The following is a 21,550-nucleotide window of genomic DNA, read 5'->3' on the forward strand; positions in this document are numbered from 1 at the left end:
ATTAGATGAGTAGATTTACTTCCATAAAACCATTTCTGTATGTGTTCGCAGTAGTGTGCCACTACATTTTTCTTATGACTTGTGCTATTTTATGTACTTGCTTCAAGAGGTATGAATGAGAAGAGTTCATCGTTAATGCAGGCCTCACAGATAAGCTTGCTAGAATTGTCATTTGTAGGGTCCAATGCCTAAGTCACTGAATCTCAACTCTAATATAGGTTTTGTGCTAGGTATGTCCGTTTCTTTGCTTTATCTAAATGGCATACATCTGCCCCTTTAGGAACCTTTGTATTATTTGCTGATTAGTTAGACCTGTTTGTTTCTTGCAACTGCAGACGAGTTGGCTGAGCATTGTTACTCCTTTAGTTGCTAAGTGATGTAATGAGACTGGGAGTGACTGCACTACCTCATCCACCAGTGAGACTAAACCATTGCCCTGAAGCTGTTTTCGTGCCTGGGGTTTATTACTTGTGTTCACTGGAATCTACAGGAAAGAGGGGTTTTGTTGTTTGTTTTTTATCTGCCACAGCCAGCTGTAGAGGTGTTTAGGTTGAGCGAAACAGACAACGCAAGATGTCTGGTTGTTAAAGACCTATTGTGAACTCACAGGGACTTACAACCCACCCTTTGGTTGGCTTTTTTAGGACGAGCTTTCCAGACCTTTTCTATATACTTTAGTATATACTTCTTTTTGGGCTTACTGCTTTTCATTGGTTCGTTTCAGTGTCCTTTAAAAATCCTTGCTTGCTAATGGTCAATAATTCCAATTTGTCCCTCCTTTTCAATCCACAGAGCAGTGCCCCAGTACTTGTACCCTTCTCTTGTCTCAGTTTAGGGACTACTTTTTCCTTTCTCGAAGACCATTTGACTAGAGCACTGGTTGATTTCAGTGCTCCAAGGTGAGTTTCTGTAAAGCAGAGCTGTAAATCATGTACTTATCGCTTTACAGTTGCTGTGCATTCAAAGACAGATGTGAAATATTTGAGGCTGTTTTCTGAGACGATTGTTTCGCCCTCCCTGCCGCCACTTCGGCTTTCAAGCACCGAAGCTGCCTTGTTTAACTGCAGTGCGCACTGCCGCCCTGCAAGTTTTGTTAATGTTGCAGGGTTTCACTCCTAAGAGGGGCACGGTGCTTTAGGGCAACACCATGGCCTGCGCCGAAACAGTGAGAAAGGAGCGATGGATAGTCCATCTTCTTTGACCAAAACAAACTTCAGTGCAGCCAGTCAGTGACGTCAGCGGGGAGCAAGTCAGTTCTGGGCAGCATGGGGCATGTAGTCCCTTACAAAAAAAAAAGCTCACTGATGGTGTGTGAAATGAACACTTTTTCAACAATGCGTTTAAATTTAGATGAGAAAATACATCGAATATACTGTGTTTCGAAAAATTTCTTGAATGCTCCATTTAATGACCTGCACAAATTCCATCCATTTAGTCCTGGATCGGAAGGACGCTAGGGAGCAAGTCCGTCTTCTGTGTCCACTTGATGCTGCAGCTGATTCTTCCACTGTGGGTTTGGGTCTGGACAGAGTCTGTACTCACCGACTTGGGGGCTCAAGATGGAGTACACCGAGTTGATCAAGAACCTGATGCTGGCTAACGTGCAGCTGCATCTGCCCTTTCACCTGCATCTGCCCTTTCACCTGCCCGTAGAGTGAACCCTGTGCTTGTTTAAATTAAATTGTTTTCTGTAGCTCCAACGGTTGCTTTTTGACCACGTCACCGCACTATTTGAGAAGAGAAACTGTTCTGAATGGGATTCCACAATAAGAAATGAAACCGCCCAGGGGACTGTACTCGATTCGAGCATAGAAGCTAGCATTTAAGTTCACCAAGCTGAAGCAAAACTCTTTGAAGCCAGAAACTTCCCAGTACCATGTCTTCCAACTGTACGAAAGTGGTCACATCCCTCCACCCCACGTACACTTTTCCAGGGGACCCGAAAATGTTATTGGTGGTTAGGATGACCAATAACTTCTGAAGAGTAAAACGGTACAGAGGTTGGTGCCTTGTTGCTATGAAAACACACCTTAGCCGGCATTTGTCATTTTTGCATCTATTTTTGCTAACTCTGATAATTCTGATATTATCAAGTGGAGAGTGGCCATGGGAAGGTAATGCTTTGCGACCAATTTAATCACCGAGTTCCCTCCAGTTCATTGAGTGATCGTGGGCAGTATGGCAAGTACATTGATGCGAGTTGCTGGGCATCACCTTTTTCATCTGAATATTTACCATAGCGGACTGAATACAGGGGAGGCGTTGTCCTTGGTGCTGCAGGTGCAGTAGCACCGGTCCCATGGAGCCCTGGCAGTTGCTGTATTTTACTTCCCTAGCCATTTCCCTTGTTTGCGCTGTGCATCTTACGATGCTGCTGATTAAATCTAGCTCGCTCAGGGCCCAGCCTGGCCAGCCAAGGGCAGAGATTGCAATGTATATGCGCTTCCTCCTCCCTCCTGTCCCCTTAAATATGGATCTTGGTGGGGGGCTGGTCTGTGTTCTCACACACACAGCCGGCCCGTGTTTTGCGATCGAAGCTGCATTCTTTGAGTGGTTTAATTGGCTGACAGGGTATATTAGGATTTCCCACTACTGGACACTTACATCTGAAACAACGTCATTTATGGCCAGCTGAGAGGAGTGACGGACTCTCGATTCGCTTTGTGTGATAATAAGGTGTTTAGTGCTCAGTTACAGCGGGTTAATGCACCTGTAGGAAACAAATGTGCAGACTGTTAAAGTCATGGCGCAGAGAAAAACACTTTTAGTTTACACAGAAGGTAGATAAGTCCCATGCGAAAAGGAAATCTAGTTCACGAATGAATACTTTATTACATTGGTTATTAAAAACGATCTCACACTTACATATGAGATTTTAAAAAAATGTGTCAAAGAAACAGTAAAATTAATGAAATGTTAACTCTGTAAAGGGCATTTACAAGTGTTCTTCTGAAAGAGGCTGGTCACCCACTTTATTGAGTTTGTGATAAAATGTTGTATGCAAGCTTAATTATGTTGCACATTAACGAGCCAGGCTCAGCCTTTTATCCTTCTCATATTAAAGGGCGGTGTTCCATTCAGTTGAAAACAGTAGCATCAATTTGTGTGTGTTTACATAATCTGTCACGTGCACTTTTTGTAGGGGTTTGCCTCTAGGCGAGGTGCCAATTCAGGCAGGAGCAAGTTATGATCTGGCCAGCAAGCTGCCAGGCGAAGCTTAAGGGCATCAGAGGGTTTTATGAATGATGGCATGGAGGGGTGATCCTAGCATGGAGTATTAACCAACTACCAACATGCCGTTTACTCTGTGCCGTGTGCTGTACAAGTGTGCACTATGAATGTTGATTCGGTATCCTTTCGCACCTGGTGTAGTTCGTTGCCAGACAGGTATCGCTGTGCCACAGGTTTTGTTGGAGCACACATCAGTTATCTTTGGCTGCTTTGCAGTGCCGTTGACACATCTGGAAGAGTGCGCAGCATGGCTCCTTGGCCATACCCACTGCTGACGCACCATTGTCCACGTGCACATCTGCTGCACACATTCGAGTCACGTACCACTCCTCCCAGAGCCCCGATGGTACACTCCTAAATCACGAAGCAAGTGCGCTTTAAAGAAGGTGCAAACTGTATATGGGATGGCCGAACTTTCCAACTGGTTGAAATACCATCCGTAGATGTGCTTGAACTTGACATATTTTTAATTCTTAATAAATACAAGTTAAGCAAACGATAGTCTGCTTTGTGTTGCCTGCCCCCCCCCCCCCAAATTATTTATTTTGTGAATTAGTAAAGCGTCTCACCCTTGTGCATCTCAGCACTAGGTCTGTATATCAAGCCATCCCGTGTAAAGTTTAGGCTTGATTTGTATTTATTTCTCAGAATTTTACAGGCATATCCCAGAAGGGTGTAACATTTGGCCAGATCGGTATAGCTGTTTGGTAGATTTACTGACTAGACAGCTTCTAGCCCTCAGTGCAGTGCTTAGAGACAGAACATATCTGACCAGTCTTTCTTTAGTGGTGGATGATGCAGGTGTTTGGTCTGATCGGTTCCTATCAGAGCAAGACCAGTCTGATTTGCATATCTCAGGCCTCCGTCTGTTGTGCAACTGAGGGCAAAAAACGACTTAGTCTGGTATGTGGCCCAGACAATTGCTAATGGCTGAGATAGTTTCTAGCATTCCAGCAATTATGTTCGTGATTTCCTTAGTCCAACATTTTAAGTGCAACAAATATGGCCAGGCGTGGGGTTTCATGCTTGCTGTGACAAGGGACTCAATCTGCACCTCACTGAGACTTAATATTGCTGAAATCAGTTGTGGTTCCTTGTGTTCCCATTCGCAAGTGACCTCACTTGTCATTTTGAGTTGAACTGTTCCTGTTTGATTAGGAACATGCCTAATTTGCCTATGGAAGTCCCTTTTTTGTACTGCCATTGTTTTTCTTAAAAAAAAAAAAAGTGATGGAATGTACTGCTGCCTAAGTTACTGCCTATGGTCAAGACTAGTTTGGGTGCATCACCAGTGCTCCTTCAGCCTCTGATTATATTACTGGGCATTAGTGGTTTGAGGGACTTTGTAGATGACTTAGGAAGTGTTAATTCAAGGAAATGCTACAGACCACACAATTCCACAACTAATAATTCATATCCAACACACAATTCCACTCCACACCACGTACATCCACTCCACTCTGCTCCAAACCAAAACTCATGGGTAAAAGACATTGTAATTTACAGCGCTGATAGCTCTAACTTGCATTGCCAATGCTTGTTGTCACTCCTGCTTGTTTATTTATTTGATGGCTTTCCTAGTCCCAGCTTGTCCTGCATGTATTAGTCCCTCCCATGGGGCACAGACTCCTTACCATCTCTCGGATATCCGAACTTCTATCCTTCGATTACTCAGTTTAGAAATTATTTTTTTTGTTCTGTTTAATCGCGCCGAGAGTGCATGTGTTTTCCAGTGCTTGCTCTCTGTGTGCTTCTCTCCAGCCCCCACCAAATACCCCCACTGTCATGCTCCATGTTGCTCTTTCCTCTCCCCACCTTGTCCATTACTTCACCCATCCCCTCGGTTGCTTTTTAGGAAGTGCCTGCATGCACTATCTGTAGCAAGGTAATTTGTGGCCTACCAACCAAGTAGAAGGACTTGAAGCTTTCCATTTCCATACTATTGGCTGGCTTTCCTTGTCACTCTCATTTGCCCATTTCTTATTCGTGTCCCAACTGGCCAGTCTCGTGTTCATCCCTCCCTGGAGTATTGCTTCTTTGCTGTCACTTAGATTGGCTGGCATAGCTGCTTCCACTGTGTGCTTTTCAAACACTTCTTTCTTCGTGTTAAGCACTCCATGAGGGTGCATTTGTTTTTGAACTTTTGTACTTTTGTCACCTAGGCTTCCTACGATCTCCTGTATTGCTTTGCACCTTCTCGTTTTACTGTTCCTTTCCCAAACCATTCCTGCGTTTCCATGTGTTGTTTGGCTGAACTCCCCAGTCCTTCTCCACCAACTCTGTTCCCTGTGTTGCTTTGACTGAATACCCCCCCTCCCCCCCACCGCCCCCCCCCCCAAAAAAAAAAATACACTCTGTAGCTCTGTGTAATTGTCATTGTTGTACCAGGGCCTGTGTCCTAAATAAAGCAGCTTGTATGTGTTTGGAGGATGTGGAGTTTGCTATTCCATTTTGTCAGGCTTTGGTGGGTGCTTTCTCACACAAGTAGAATCGTCTGTTGCCCGAACAAATTTTACGTTTAATGAAAAAAGTCAGCTTGTTGCTATTCAAATGATCCTTATTTTAACAGACAAACATTTTACAACGTTTCATTCTACTTGTTTCCAACATTCTGCTTGTTAGAATTAAATGGACCGTTCATTATTTGCGCAGTTGGACAGACCGAAGTTAGGCGAACAACTTAAGGGCATAGCCAGTTGTACGTACTTATTGTGACCTCGCGGGGTTGGAGACTGCAACATGTTTGCAATTTTCAGATATAAAACGTATATCCATATTAATGTATAACATAGGGTTCTCCAACCTCTTATCTAGTAAGAGCTACTTTTGTTCAATTAAAATCATTTCAACCTACTAGCATTAGTGTTGTAATAATGACCACACCAGACAGTATTACATTGGTGGCCACCACTTGCAAGATTACCAGCAGTGATCACCTCATTGCATCACGGAGGGTTGAAAGCAGTAATGGAAAACAAACTTTGCCTGCTTGGAATGCCTCTATATGGGAAATACATGCCAGCCAGAGTGCGGTGCCGGAACAAAAGTAATATTCTCAGTAAAAAGTCTCTTCACGTGATTTAACACTCAAAAATCATACCTAAATAAATTTTGGAAATCCAGCAATTTTTTCCCAAATGTTAGCTTATGAGTTCTGAACTACACACATTTTCGTCTTAAATACACTTCTAGCAAACATATATTACTAAAACCAAGTAAAAGGTTCCAATTTGGTGATTTCCATGCACAGGACCGCTACTAGCAGATAGCTGGAGAATTACCAGTAGTTCACGAGCTGCTCATTGGAGAAGCCAGGTATTACATAACACAATATGGCACTCACTTTACTAACGTGGATTAACCTACGCCTGCTCCTGTACAGAGAGCCCCGCTGCTAGTTCTGCTGTAACAAGACCTAATGGGTATTTTAGTGATTACACCTCACTGCCTGCTTTCACCGCATGCTGCTGTGTTCATGCCTCTTGACTCCTTGGGTTTATAGTGAAGATTCTGAAGATGTTCTGCTTTCAGCTGCTAACAAAGCGCCAAATCTATTGGAGCACATATGTAAATCTGTTGCCGCATATTAGTTTGCTATCCCATTGTATGGCCTTTCTTTGCTAATCATGCCAATATGCCTGTATTTCAAAAGGGTTATTTATATAGCAGGTTCTAACAATGTGAAGTGCTCGAACAACATGGAGGGTCGCAAGAGCGTATTGGGCAGATTAGCTATCTACAAGTCCTGTTCCCAAAGCTACAGGAGGAGCAAGAAGGAAAAGGCTTAGCCGCACATTGGGAAGCCCAAGTACTCGGCATGAGAAAGCTGTTGCTAAACTGAATCCCCTGCTTTTGTTTACAATACGTACTCTTCAGTCCATTAGTCAAGATTGGGTACTAATCAGTTCTGACGTGGTATTTGAGAAATCTGCAGAGCAGCTGCCTAGAAAGTAGTGACTTCTAAAGTATTTAGAACAAAGTGGCATGCCTCTTGTATCATGACAGCTAAATATCGCCGCTATAATCCACATCTGCAGTCGCATGGTACTCTTGGTTACTGCATTTGAAGTGTGGGTTCCAGTGTTGCTTTTTTTTTTGTTGTAAAGATGACAAATAGTCTTGCTCTATTAAATCTACCAATCCTTTTTGGGCTTGCTGGCAGTCTGCCAATCACCTTCAATTGTTTTCAATGCTATCCCTTCTTTTAACACTGTAACACATGCAAACAGCACTTCTACATCCCTGCCTCTGAATGTGCTAGCACATGAAGGCCAGACGTATTGACTTTGCCAGTGCTTTTCTTTTATAACCACAGCAAGTGGTATCTGCCATCTTGGTACAGTATATATAAAAAAACTAAATGGTGCCAGCATCATGGTGTACGCCTAGACTTGCTTGGTGACACAAGTACACATATACATCATCATGCTAAGCACCCATAGTTTCATGACCTGTACATACACCTGCGTGCCTATATACCATTGTTAGTTTTTGTTTTTTCTGACGCTGTACACAATTAGTAAAAAGCATTTCCTTTTACCATTGTTTTACAAAAAATGACAAAAACATTGGTAAAGAAAGTTATCTTATAGGCAGGACTTACTGAGGATGCATGCTTATTTTGTAATTAACTTTCCTTCTCCTTTCACAGTTATCTAGCTCGGTTTTTTAACACACTTTATCCTTGTATTTTTCTTCTACAACCCAGGGTACTTGTGGAGATGCTGCTAAATGTATCACTTGGTAGGGTGGGAAATGGGAGTTGTGAAAATGAGTTTATTAAATGTTTTTACCAACTTTGTCAAAGCACAGTCCTGGCTGCCAGGCTTATAAAGACCTGTCCGTACTGTACATTTACTGTGATTTGCGAACAACATCTTCCTGTTGGCCAAAATGGAATGGCGCTTGAATCTTTTTTTTTTTTTTCCCCCCTAGAGTTACCACATGGAGAAAGATTTACCTTTCAACTCTTCCACATGTCAAGTCCTGATCACAGGGCTCCAGTAGTGTCAAAATATCCTTCTTATATCACTCCATAAAGATTAGAACTTATGAATACTTTTGATTATCTAGGTACTTGTGTCTCTAATTGCCATGTGACCCAAGAACAGGGGAGCATTTTGGGGAAACTTAAGTGCACAGGTGTTTCTTTAGTTCAGTGGGCGGTGGTATGGAGGAGGTGCAGTCGGTCCCACTCTGTGAGCACTCAAATCAAAAACCTTGTCCACTGCGAATTGTGGTTCTGAGTTTTGGGAAATCGGGAAGCTCGTGATGCCACATGTTTAAGAAAATGAGTCTCCGCTATTCCAAGTTCAGCAAACAACTTAAACGAAGCTCGCTGAGTGGGGAACTATGTATCACTGATCGTGTTTAGTTTCTGGGTCAAGGATCAGTTTTGACTGGAGCTAATGTCCTGTTTACCATGGAGATCATCAGAGATTTGATTACATTTGGCACACTCAAAAAAAAAAAAAACGTTTTTGCTCAAGAGCAGAAATGGGAGAAAAACAGGCATGAAAACTTTTGACAATCTGTTTTTCCGTGGCATTTCGCATGAAAGAAGAAATGGCCAGTTTCTCTATCATGTAAATGTAAGATTAAAGAAATGCGCATTTGTTGTATTTATGTGAAATGGAAATTGTAGCAGAGGAAAATTACATAAAACAAGAATTGAAGATTAGAAATATCCTCCTCGCATTTTGAGCGCGCATTTTCGATCCTTGAGAGGGACTTAATGTGCTAAGGATTTCTCTGGGGTATTGTAGCCCAGCTTATGACGAGCACTGCTCTGTACAATATTATAATGGCCTGCCCTTTTGAATGCGTTATTATTCTTAGGTACGGCTACAGGTAGCTTTCTCATACCTCATGCTGTCCTTTTTCATGATTTGCCATTGCTTGGATCGGCTGTCCGTCAAGGCCATGGCCGTTTAAGAAGGATTATGTTATGCCATTTGGGTTCCTGTTAGGTTTTAGTATTGAAGCCATCAAGCATTTATTTTGTTTGACTGCAGATACATGTCTAACTTGAGACCTCATGCTTTTTATTTAATATATTTACTTTTACTAACAGAGCAACACTTTAATTTCTGATTTATGTCTTTGTGTAAGAAGTACTTGCTACTCATTTGCTTTAGCCTTTCATTATGAGTTTTCATTAATCATCCTTGCACATTCATTTATTCTACTTTGCTGTCACAATAACTTTTTGCATTTGTTTTTTTTCTCCTCCAAGTAAAGACGTGCACCCATGTATACCTTTTTAAGTTCACCACGTACAAAGCAATTTTCTTCTTTTTGACTCCTTCTCACAGCAGTCTTCTTTGAGGGTACAACTTAGCACTGCTAATGCAGTCCTTTCATGAAAGGGGCCCTACACAGCTTCCATGCTATAGTAGCCCAGGGTGTTGCTTCTTTATGGGATATTCCTTGTATAACAGCAGGATGAACACACAGTTACCTGTCTGTTACCAAACACACCCCCTAACAAAAATCCAGACTAGTTGCATTTGCCAGTGCTTGTTTTGTTGCGTTTTGAGATCAGAAGCATGATATGTACTGCGAGCGTTAAGGACAATTCACTGTTTTCTTTCTATGTCTTTATGAACAGCTGTGCTTAAAATAAACTTATATGAATTGATAAGGATATGTACTTGAGTAATTAACATTGTCCATCATCTGGGTATTGCAAGCATAGATGTAAGGCAAATTTGCTATTTTTTAAATGTTAGGTTTAACTCGTTTTCAGGTGTGTGTGTTTGATTGGTTTGGATTCATTTATCCTTTAATCCGTTGTTTTGTCATCTGTAGGCCTTTAGGAACACTGACGCTTAACATGTTTTTTTGTAGGAGGAAAGCTGCCCACAGTTCTATGATCCAGAACCTGCCATAATACCAGTGGACTTTGAAAGGCGCATAACATTTAAAGGAAAGAATCTTGAACCTTACCAGGTAAACTTACAAAAGCCTTTAATCCTTTCATGCCACGTCATCCGGAAAGGCAGCAGCCTTTCAATGAAATGTATATTTGACTAAAATCATGGGACAGTCATATACTAACAGCCAGCAGTTGGCTTCCTTGGTAAATCGGTCACCAGCCCACATTTTGCTCCATTTTTTTTGTTCTAATTTCCTGCCTTGTATTTGATGCCTCCTCAACTTGACATCCCAAGTGACTGCCTAGTTCTCATATGTGTAGGGCTCAACTTCGCCAGCTTGCCTTCTAGTTCTACCAAGAATATGGTCTTGCCTGTGTTGTGCCATACGCACAAACAAATGCACAGGGAAAAGAGAACTGATGGGAACTTGTGGTCTATATACGAACAAGTCTTCCTCTTAAGATGTGAATTGTTGCTGAAAAATAGATTGGAGGGAAACGTCTGATTTTTAAACTGTAATGGCACGGTTTTCAGATTAAGGTTGTTGTTTCTGCTGGTTATATTACTCTTCTTCCCGTCCATCCTCCCCCTCACGCACTATGCACTCCTGGGCAATCTCCAACATTCAGGCTGCAGTGCCCAAATGGATGACCTTATTTCAGCTGGGTATGTGTAATGGACTGTCCAGTGCTGCAGTAGATGGCCTGCTCTAGACTTGTCCGTCTTTGTCCCGGGAGCATGTCTTTGCCTTGGTATGTTTTTTGGGTGTGCTCTAATCTGTAGTTTCCCTATGCGTGGCAGAAACCAAACAGAATTTGTCCTCTGGAAGCTACATTTCAGAACTACACTGTCTGCTGAATTTCGCTTTCATCCTAGCTGACGAGCCAATTTCCTGCCTTTCCGTAACACCTTATATGATGTTGAAAAATCTTAGTTGCCATTTCAGTCAAGATAAAAGGTCCTCCAGGAATCCACCACTGCTTTTTTCTGAAAGAATACACTTTATGGGAGTAAAATTAGTGGTTCTGAGTTTGTTATTCCTCTTCCCCATCTACTGTACAAGGATAGCTGTTGATCATGGCAGTCAGTTATGGCCCCTATTCTGCTGCCTTCTCTGCCACCACAGTGATTTATCCTATCTGACTGTTATAGATACTCCTTTATTTTTGCCTTGTTGTAGTAGCTAATGGTTTGCTGATTAACAGTTGTTGTTGATTAACATGCATCAGACCTTGTTTTGAATGAAATTGTGCCCATTACATGTGCCAAATGCTTGGCAGTTTCCCGCCTCGGGATGTCGTGTGATGTCATGCCCCGGTACCCCTGTGATTCTTCACGTCTCATTATTGTCTGGGAGGAGGATGTTGACACCTCTCTTTTGCTTTGACTGGTTGAAGAATGCCTGTTCTGGGGCTACACCCTATAGTTTACTTCATCTGAGTCTCATGAGGGGTGACTCAGACTGTTGGTGAGCTCCCCTGCCTGTCGCAAGCAGACCCATCTGGGACGAATCCATTATCTCAAGCCAGGGGCCATCAGCACCCATAAATAAGACTCCACTCCTCTTACAAGACCAGGTATTCCTACACCCTCTTTCTAGAATTACGTTTACATCCACCCAATAATTTCCCCTTCTTAACCTGTGGCTCATTCTCTGTGATATTCAGGCAGGCACCCATTGCTTCAAGGTCCACAGCTCTTTAGTAGTTTGGATTCGGATCTCTAAAATCCAGAATCTGCCCCTGACTGTATAGATGTAACAACTCAAGCAACTCATGAGGAGTAGGGAGGGGTCCCACAAGTTCACGCAGATAATTTACGAGGAGAGTACCTTTATCTTATATTCCATATCGGCATATCTAAATGGTAGCCTTCTGTGTTGCCAGTAACTGACATGATTCAGTCTATGCAGTTATTTTCAACTTATTCCCACGCATTTCCATCACCTTGCTTCTATATATTCCTGTCCCACTCTATTTTCCTTGCCCCAGTAGGCCATAGATTTCAAGAGTAAGTCTACCATTTCTGGATCCCTGCACAGGCCTTCTTACCCGCCAGTATTACTAGGAATGTGGTTGCATATTGACGTACATGCATTTGCCTAGTTAGTTATTATTATTTTTTTTTTTGTTATTGTTGAGCTGCATTATTATATAGTTTCTGGTGCCAAGTTATGTAAAGCAAGGGCGTCGTTTTTCGATATTTGAGTTTTATTTAGTTGTCTGCTGCATCCATTATTTTCAATGCCTATTCCACCTGGGTTTCTTTGGGGGTATACTAATAGATTGCTCTGGGGTTGCTGCACAAAAGTGGGGCAAAATGGCGATTTTAAATCGTTTCTTCAGTGCCCAACTTGTTTTGCGCTGCTAAGTCGCCTGAAATTAATACAAAGCAGTGCTTACTGCTGCTTTGCCTTACTTTGCACCTAGAGGGTTTTCCCAACTAACCACCCATCGTCGTTTGTGCAAACCCCGATCAACTAAATACTAGACTGCATCTGGCAAAAAATTATGTGCCTCCAATATTTTCCGCCTTTACATGTGACCTGCACAGCACACACGCAAAGCCGAAAATGTTCAAACATTTGTCTAGGCATGGTGTTTTGTAACTGAAAGGTAACCTTCAAGTTCAAAACCTTCGTTAGACATGATGCAGACACCTTTGTACCTACTATGCAAAGGTGTGTGTGCACTGGCACTCTGAATTATGCATCCGCGCCAGGGAAAGAGCAGGACAGTGCCATATCCATTTATATATGGGCCTGGCCTGCTCCCTTATCTCTCGTGCAGTGCAGCAAATGTGGTTGTTGTGCTGTTGCAAGACATTTTAGTAAACATACGCCTTACTATCATTGACGGTCTCCCTGCGCTTACCGTCTGTGGGCTCTGGATGCAAACAGAAGCTTTGGGTTCCCTGTTTTCTATTTCTTCACTGTGCCAGACTCGCCCTTGCACCCACAGCAGCAATACCACCTGTGAAACAGATCTAGCCTTCATAAACACCAAAAATGATTAAACCTCCTGCTAATAAAGAATGCTATCGATAAAATATAGTGAAAACCAGAACATTCAAATGTGGGATTGCAAGCTTACATCCTCACTTGAACTCACCCTTTGATGAGAGACTTAGGCCCTCATTACGACTCTGGCGGGCGGCGGAGGCCGCCCGCCAGAATTCCGCCCTCCGTAATACCGCTCCGCGGTCAGAAGACCGCGGAGGGTATTATGAGTTTTTCCCTGGGCTGGCGGGCGGTCTCCAAAAGACCGCCCGCCAGCCCAGGGAAAAACTCCCTTCCCACGAGGATGCCGGCTCGTAATAGAGCCGGCGGAGTGGGAAGGTGCGACGGGTGCATTTGCACCCGTCGCGTATTTCACTGTCTGCTAAGCAGACAGTGAAATACTTGTAGGGGCCCTCTTACGGGGGCCCCTGCAGTGCCCATGCCATTGGCATGGGCACTGCAGGGGCCCCCAGGGGCCCCGCGACTCCCCCTCCCGCCATCCGGTTCCCGGCGGGAGAACCGTCAGGAACTGGATGGCGGGAGGGGGAGTCGGAATCCTCAAGCCGGCGCAGCAAGCTGCGCCGGCTTGGAGGATTCCTGGGGGCAGCGGGAAACCGGCGGGAGACCGCCGGTTTCCCTTTACTGACCGCAGCTAAGCCGCCACGGTCAGAATGCCCCGCGGGGCACCGCCGGCCTGTCGGCGGTGCTCCCGCGTGCCGCGGCCCTGGCGGTTCTATACCGCCAGGGTCGTAATGAGGGCCTTAGTTTCAAGGAATTTGGCTTAAGGCAAGTTTTAAATCTTCATTTTGGATTAATGTGTTAATCTTTATAGCCTCAAAGGCAGATTCAGAATACAGAAAAAGTATTTCAGGAGGTTCAAGGCTTACTTCTTTAAAGAACACTACATCATAAAGCATTGTCAGCCACAAACCAGCTACTTGCCTATCACTTGTTGAATTTATGATAGTCTTTGACTCTGTGCAGCACTCAGCTTCTTTTAGGTCGGTTCGCATTATAAAAAGCATATACATATATACATACACACTCATGCATACTTTTTATTCATGGATGTACTCCAAACCATTAAACGGCTCAGGATTTGAAAGATGAGTTACCGATATTACTGTGGAGCCAAGTTTGTCTTCAGTACTAGGATGCCATATCACGACTCCAACTTCTCGATATAAAGTTTCCACTATGGTAACCCCTCTGCAAGCCCTTACATGACTGCTCGTACCTGTGAATGCTCTTGCTTTAACTGCAATATTTTATATTTCACTGTGTGCATCTGTTTTTTGTTAAACATTATTACGTTTGACAAGCGTAACCATACTTATAAAGTAGTTAATATCCGGAGTTTCTTGGAAGACAGATCATTCAATCAATTATTTAACATGTTGATTAGAAGGTCGTGGTAGGTGCCTTACATGTGATAACTTCCTCATCATTCCACAGATATAAACCAGTATGTAAACTAAAGCACCATGAGTGAGGGAGGCAGTTGATCTTAATCCTAGTGGGATGTCTTGCTCCAGAGACTGTTAAACACCGTAAGCATCATAAGCAGGATTGTGCCATACGGCACTCGGCAACTGAACCTTACAACATTCAGAACCGTTGGAGGATGGACGGGCCCTTCTCACTCTACCTAATATAATGTCCTGCTTTTGTCAGGCGTGACCTTGGAGAGCCTGGAGCTGCACTCCAGTCCCATAGTCCCTGTGTTGTACTGTGTATGTTGCTAGTGCTTGTTATGGGGTTTGCAGATCTGCCTTGATGTGGCAGGCGAGCAGGACCTCTGTTCACTGTATCCGCCCATCACAGAAGCTCTCCTTTAAACATGTAAATGGTGGACCACAGGTAAAGGGTATAGTAGTTGAATGTGCGGAGTGACCTGATGCAGGGAATTAAACTGTTCTGTGTTGACAAGCGCATAGGACTTGACATTCTACCCAGAGGTATGGATAACGAGGAAATGTAGAATGTCAGTAACTCCAATGACTGAAGTGGACGTCAAATAGCGGCAGGACAAGCCTTCGGTTGCAACATTTAATGCTTGTCTTCTCCTTGTTTAAACTAGAACAGTCTACCATCAGTTGGTTAATGTTAAATAACTGAAGAGCTCTGCCTAATACTACCTCACTTTCGGCCCTAAATCTCAAGCAGAGGGCCATTATTGGCCTGTGTAGTCTTCAGCAGTCAGTTATATTGCTATAATAATATGCTGTTTTAAAGCTTTTCCCTGAATTAATTCACAGTTGATACAAGCGCTTAATAATTGTGGCATTTACTCTGGTAGTAGTTTGCAATTAGATTTTTTTTTATTTAGCAAGTCTTTTTATATTTAATTATGTTTATATGTTTAGTAAGTTAAAGTAGGATAATAGAAATTTTAATTGCAGAAATACAGATGTAAAGTGGTTTGAAATCACTCGACTTTTTTAAAAAAAAATTTTATGAGAATAATTTTTCCTCAGCAGGTACCCTAATTGCTTGTGTTCTCGAAAAAAAGGTATTTCTTTAAAGGTTGTTAATCTGTTTTAAAATTGTTTGTATTGCCTTTTTTTTGTTTGCCAGTAGTTTCTTTAACTCATGTAACAAGCTTATTCTTCAGGGTACCAAGTGGCTGATTTTTGTGTGTTGTACAACATAGCCATTGATTGCTCTGTCTGCTGCAGGGGGAAATCTTCATTCTCGGAAACGATGAATTTAAAATCAGAGGTGATGTTGAAGCAGACGGTGAGACATTCTCATTCAATGTTCCAAAGGTAAACCTTTTTTGATCTAAAATTATTAGAATGTCTTGCGTGTTATCAGTATGTGAAAAAACTGCAATAGTGATAGTTTGTGAAATGTGATTTTGCGCTTTGAGTTCACTGTGCACCAGTTTCTTATTTGAATTCCTAGCCCACGTATCTTAAAATATTTTTAATGGGGCTTTTATTTTCCTCCGGAGTCATTCCTAAGAAAAGACTAGGAAGTAGGGGAAGCCCAAAATTCATGGATCACGATCATTTACTTTTTTTTTTTTTCTATTCTGTGTTTTCTCCGCTTTTCTTTTTTACACATTGATCGGTATCACTGCTTTCCTTCTATGCCTTACGGCTCATAAGTAGCCCTGTTTTATCTGTAAAGACGGGACAAGTGAGGACAAGTTGCTGTGCAGTTTTTTGGTTTCGTAGTGTTTTGTTAATTTTATGGTCTTACTCATGAGCCATGCTTCCGTGAGTATCAGCTGAAGATTTTCTCTAGTGCATTGGTGAGTTCGGCCTGCAGCAGTCTCTTGTCTATGCCTCCATATTTTTTACTTCGACAGCCACCCTACCTGATTGGCACACCTCTGTTTGAGAGGTTTCAGAATACACATAATTTCTGATCTTTTTAAGGTAGCCGGTATACATTGCTAGAAACAGAAACGTCTTTACTGTTCTGCTTCCCTACTGTACTTCACATTTCTTTGAGACCACATGCACAAAGTGTATAGCATACAAGCTTGTAGCCTCCAGACTGTGTGAGATCATTTTATTCCCTCGAGTTCTGCATTGGGTTGGTTTATACCTATAATACTGATATGCAAAGTGGTTCCCACACCAGGTTAATTTACTGTACATAGTTGATTTTATTTTTTAAAGTTTATTTTTGATTTAAATAAACAACGCTGTAGCCTTCATATAGTTTTAACAAGTGTTTACAAATCACCAGCAACACACCTTGTGCTTTTGCATCTCTCCTCGTTTGCCGCATATGGGCTTCTTCTGGTCGCGCTCACTCAGTCATGTCCGATTTCCATGCTTCCGTGGTCGGGGCCTTGGACATAACCAGTATATAGCTATGCAGCGCTTTGCCACAACAAGGCCTAATATTGCAGAACGTCTTCGTTTTTGGTCTTATTTAATGGGAGCAGGCCCAGGAGGCATTTCTCAATCGATTGTTGTATCTCCCAACCTGTGGCCTCCCACAGCCGAGCGAGTATGTCCAGTAGTTCTGTAATACAGAACAGGACCACACCATATGGAGAAAATCTGCGACTTCTACTGAACATCTTGACATTTCTGATCCCCGGTGGTGTATATAGCATGTAAATGCTTGGGGGAGAGGTTTGTCGTATGTATGTAATTGTATTGTATCTGCTTGAAGCGGGTGCAAACTACCACTTCTTTCACAGCTGCATGTACCTTGGGCCAGTCCTGAGGGGTTAAGGGATGGTTGGTAAGTTGTTGCCATGTGGTTTTAATGGGCAATGGTTGCGTTTTCTTGCCTGTGAATAGTGAACAGTATAAGCCCAGCCCCCCCCCCCAAAAAAAGCTGTTTGAGTCGGTTCCGGGACGTTTGGGAATGAGGGCCCTAGTTGCCTGGCTGTGGCTGCCACCTCTGCATATTGGAGAAGCTGACCACTACGGAGATGGAATGCATCCTGCGCTTCCTGTAACATAGTTGAATGTTGAAGATGACTGATTATTTCAGACTTGTAGGAGATTGCTCCTGTTTGCGGTCTTACATTTAAAAAAAAAAAAAAAAAGCTTTTTCTGGAAGCGTTTATGAAGGCCAATAAATTCTTAAAGAATAAAGCTGCCAATCACCTCCCCAAATTGACTAGACTTAGAGCTCCAACTCAATGAACATGCCAATAAAATATAATTGGGCACAATTTTTGTCATTATAGATGGTAATTGGAAGGATTTAGAGGCAATCAGGGAGTCACAAGAAGTGTGTACTCCAATGTGGAACATAGGGTCAGATGTACAAAGCACTTTCTGGTCACAAACCCTACTATTCGCAAAATCATAGGGTTTGAAGCTGGTAATTAGCTTTTTACTCTATAAGTGCAAAAACCATTTCTGGTTAGAAGAATTGATCTGCTCATTCCGAATCTCACTTAGAGAGGGTCAAGACAATGGCCTCCCCTTCTAGTTGCAATTTCAAATAGTATACATGAATGGGTTATAACTGCATTTGTGGTTACAAACCTGTGAAAAGCTACCGACTCCTTACTGGAGGCAGACACCCATTCACAAGGGAAACATCCTTTTTAACGAAGGCTGCAGTACGAATAGCCCTTACAACGAAACCAGCTCCATGATGGTGTCCTTACTACGCTTGTCTTTATGCTGAATCATTTACTATAACGAATGGCATCTCACCGCATGACAGTACAACAAAAGCCACTCTTTACTATTGGGGAAGCTGTGGTAGGGATGGTTTTAGGGCTAAGGGTATTGTGGGGTGTAAGGAGGAATTTTGCATCTGATTTAGAGCTCAGGGTGCATGTCAGTACACCTAGCGCCACTCTTTAACATTGGGGAAGGGTGGTTTTAGGGCTAAGGGTGTTGGGGGGGGGGGGGGGGGGGGGTTGCGCTTTGTTGACAGATTTAGGGCTCGGGGCTGGGGCATGGGGCAGTTTTATGGCTAACAAAGCTGAAGACGGTGCGGTGTTAGGGCTAAGGGTGTGGGGGGGTACCACTGCATGATCCAGAGGCCTGAGGATATCCTGGAGGTGGCTGCTGCGGACCCCTGGGGGAATTGTGCAGCAGCTCGTGCTATGATGTGGCAGTCCAGCAGTGACAGCCTATGTGCTGCATTATCCGGGACCTGCAGCTGTGAGATGCCAATTTCCCCCGTTCACGAGGAGAACGGATAGGGAACGGGTGAGCTGCACAAGCCCAAAATAGCCAGAATGGGGAGCGGTGTGGGGACACAAACCTGTTCAGAGGCCTGGAGCTGTTCTGGAAGGGGACTGCTAGCGTATCACATGCATATTAAGCCGTGGCCTCTGAACGTTGGACAATTTAACTAAAGAGTAAGAAAGGACTAAATGTCTAACTTACAGCATGTGCCGATTGGCTCATTTCACCCCTTTCCAAGTGTGAAAAAGTAAGTGTAAATGTTTGATTGCATTTATGTTATTTTTGAATAATAACTGGCATATTATACTATTTGGCATTAAAACGGTAATCCTTAGAAAAGAACGCGTTAACATGGCGTTCGTATTTCCTGTATTTTTATGGTTCTGTGACAGTCTTCTTTTTGTCTTCGTTATAGAAACTGGTGTGCTAATGCCAGTTTCGTTGTAAAAGCTTCATTGTAGAAGACGTCGGGATTCCACCTTTCGTTGTTGCCTCAAACATCCATGCACAAAGGTGAGCTTGTCACCTTTGGATAGCTTCTCCTTTAGGGATAGTCATACGACTGTGAGGGAAGTACACCGTGGTCCAGGGCACCCTCTACGTCTTCTCGGATGTCATTCTTAAAAAAGCAAAAATATTCAGCTGAGTAACTTGATATTTCTTCATTGAAATTGCTTTGAGCTCGCCCCTGGCTTGCATACTCCATTTTGAAGTGGTCAAGACATGAACCAAAAATGTAGTATCACGCTGAGACGTTATGGGAGTTGTCCTAGTGGTTGTTGGATGGTGAAAATTTTCATTACGATTTTGTGCGAGTTTAAACTGGCTACCTGTGAATCAAAAGTTAGGCAGGTTTGTGGTGGTGCTTGCTTTGGAGACTTGATTTCCTTTTTTATTTTGTTCTTTGTCCACTGTTGCCTACTATTTCATTTGGTAAACCTTGTTTCCGCATGGCAGAGTTAGCACGATAAAAGTTAATTTTTAATTTGCGGTAGTCCCCAGTTTACATCGTCGATGAAAGCATCATAATTCCAATTATGAACAGTGTGTTGGGACATTTGAGGACTGAAGTGCATTAATAAAAAGTGAGTACATATAAGGAAATAATTTGTTTTATGAGGATTTTATTTTAAAGGTTATGAACATTTATAAGCTGCTTTGGAAACCAGTGCAGTACAACAGTTTGGAGGGCGGATGAGATGGGACAGCAACAAGAACATTTGAAACTAAATTTTCCCTTCTAACATCATTAACAGCATAAAATGAGATGCTAGTGGTGGTGGAAATACTGTGGTTTGTAAAGTACATGTTGTAATCATCTTTACACTTCTTGTGGTAGAATGTGAGTTTATGACCAATCAAGCGGTACGTCTTTACAGCAAGGGCCCTTGGGGTAATGGCACACATGGAATGCAGCTCTGTATGACATTGATGCTTTCCATGGCAAGTCAACATTTCCAAACTCTAAATACTATATCACCAATTTTCTCCCCGTTTTCATAAACACAACTTTAAACTTGCATTCCATGACATGTCAAAACTCAATACACTACCCACCCCATTTTCTCTTTTTTCATAACTTTCATCTTAAACTCACTTATAATACAACGTCCTCCCCAACCCACTGATTTGCTGAGGATAAAAAATGATAGAAAGAACTATGTAAAAGGAATACTGTGTATAATAAACATACATTTGTATCTATTTGAAAAAATAGTGTAATTTTCTGGGTGCATACCTACTGCAAGTATTTCTACTCACAGAATTGTCATCTTTTTCCAAATTTTAATCAATATTTACTCTTTACCGAATTTGACTGTAGTCACCAAGAATTAAAGCAACTCTTGATTTACTTCACCAATTGCCATCCGAAAATATCTCAGAATTGCTTTGTAATTCACACACCTCTGCGGGCTCCTCAAACTTAGAACTTTGCTCACTAAGATTGTATTTTTGACATGTACCCAATCTCCTATTTTCAATGTACAGACTTTTATTCTTCTCAGCATTTAATCTATTAGAATTAACCTGATTCGATTTTTCCTCAGCTATTTTCTACCACTCACAAACTTCTTCTTTTGAGAAGAGCTTAATCATCAAAAAAGGGCAAAGTTCTGTGGCAGATTTTCTCCCTCATTAATTCAAATGGAGTTTTCCTAGTAACACTGTGTGGTGTGATACAACCAAACCAGTTCCTTAATTGCTTTACTTACATCCATGTTACTTCTACATGTAGATTTGTACACGTTTTACTAAAATTCTATTGAAGTTTTCCAATTTACCGTTGCTTTGGTGGGTGGTATAATGGTGTTCTTGCATGCTTTACAGCACGTTTCTTCAGAGAAGTGGTCAGCTCCACATAGGTAATCTGAACACCATTTTCAGTCAGGATTTCTCCTGGAATTCCCTCTCAGGAAAAAAACTTCTGAAAACAATCAATTACTCTTTTAGTCGTTTGTTCACTGACTGGTTCCACCTCAACTCACCTTGACAGATGATCGATCATGACTATATAGTATTTCATATGTTTGGGCAAAATATGATACACTTTGTCACTCACGCTACATTTTATGCAGTTCTTTACAAAATCTTCTACATCACCGTCCATTTTTGGCCACCAAAAATCATCCTGCACTTTACGTTTAGTTACTTTTGATCCTATTTGTCCTACATGAGCCTCATGGAAACATAAGGGTAGAACCAACTTATCCCTACAAACTAACATTCCACCTTCGACAAGTAGTTCGTCTGCAATCTTCAGACAGATTTCTCTCTTTTGGCCGTCCAGATTTTATAAGCAAAACTACTTCTCTAAGAAT

The 21,550-nt window shown here is 42.4% G+C and overlaps 1 protein-coding gene across 5 annotated transcripts in view; it reads left to right on the forward strand.

Annotated features, from left to right (window-relative positions):
• PLXNB2 (plexin B2) overlaps nucleotides 1–21,550 on the forward strand; it is a 640,303-nt gene that overhangs the window by 432,376 nt on the left and 186,377 nt on the right. For all 5 annotated transcript variants that reach the window (XM_069229655.1, XM_069229656.1, XM_069229658.1 and 2 more), the window contains 2 exons: nucleotides 10,081–10,182; nucleotides 15,786–15,875. In XM_069229655.1, the coding sequence (XP_069085756.1) occupies nucleotides 10,081–10,182; nucleotides 15,786–15,875 (192 nt within the window). The remainder of the gene's footprint in view (nucleotides 1–10,080; nucleotides 10,183–15,785; nucleotides 15,876–21,550) is intronic.

The sequence above is a fragment of the Pleurodeles waltl genome, chromosome 4_1 (genome assembly GCF_031143425.1).
Source record: "Pleurodeles waltl isolate 20211129_DDA chromosome 4_1, aPleWal1.hap1.20221129, whole genome shotgun sequence".
In the NCBI taxonomy this organism is placed as follows: Eukaryota; Metazoa; Chordata; class Amphibia; order Caudata; family Salamandridae; genus Pleurodeles; species Pleurodeles waltl.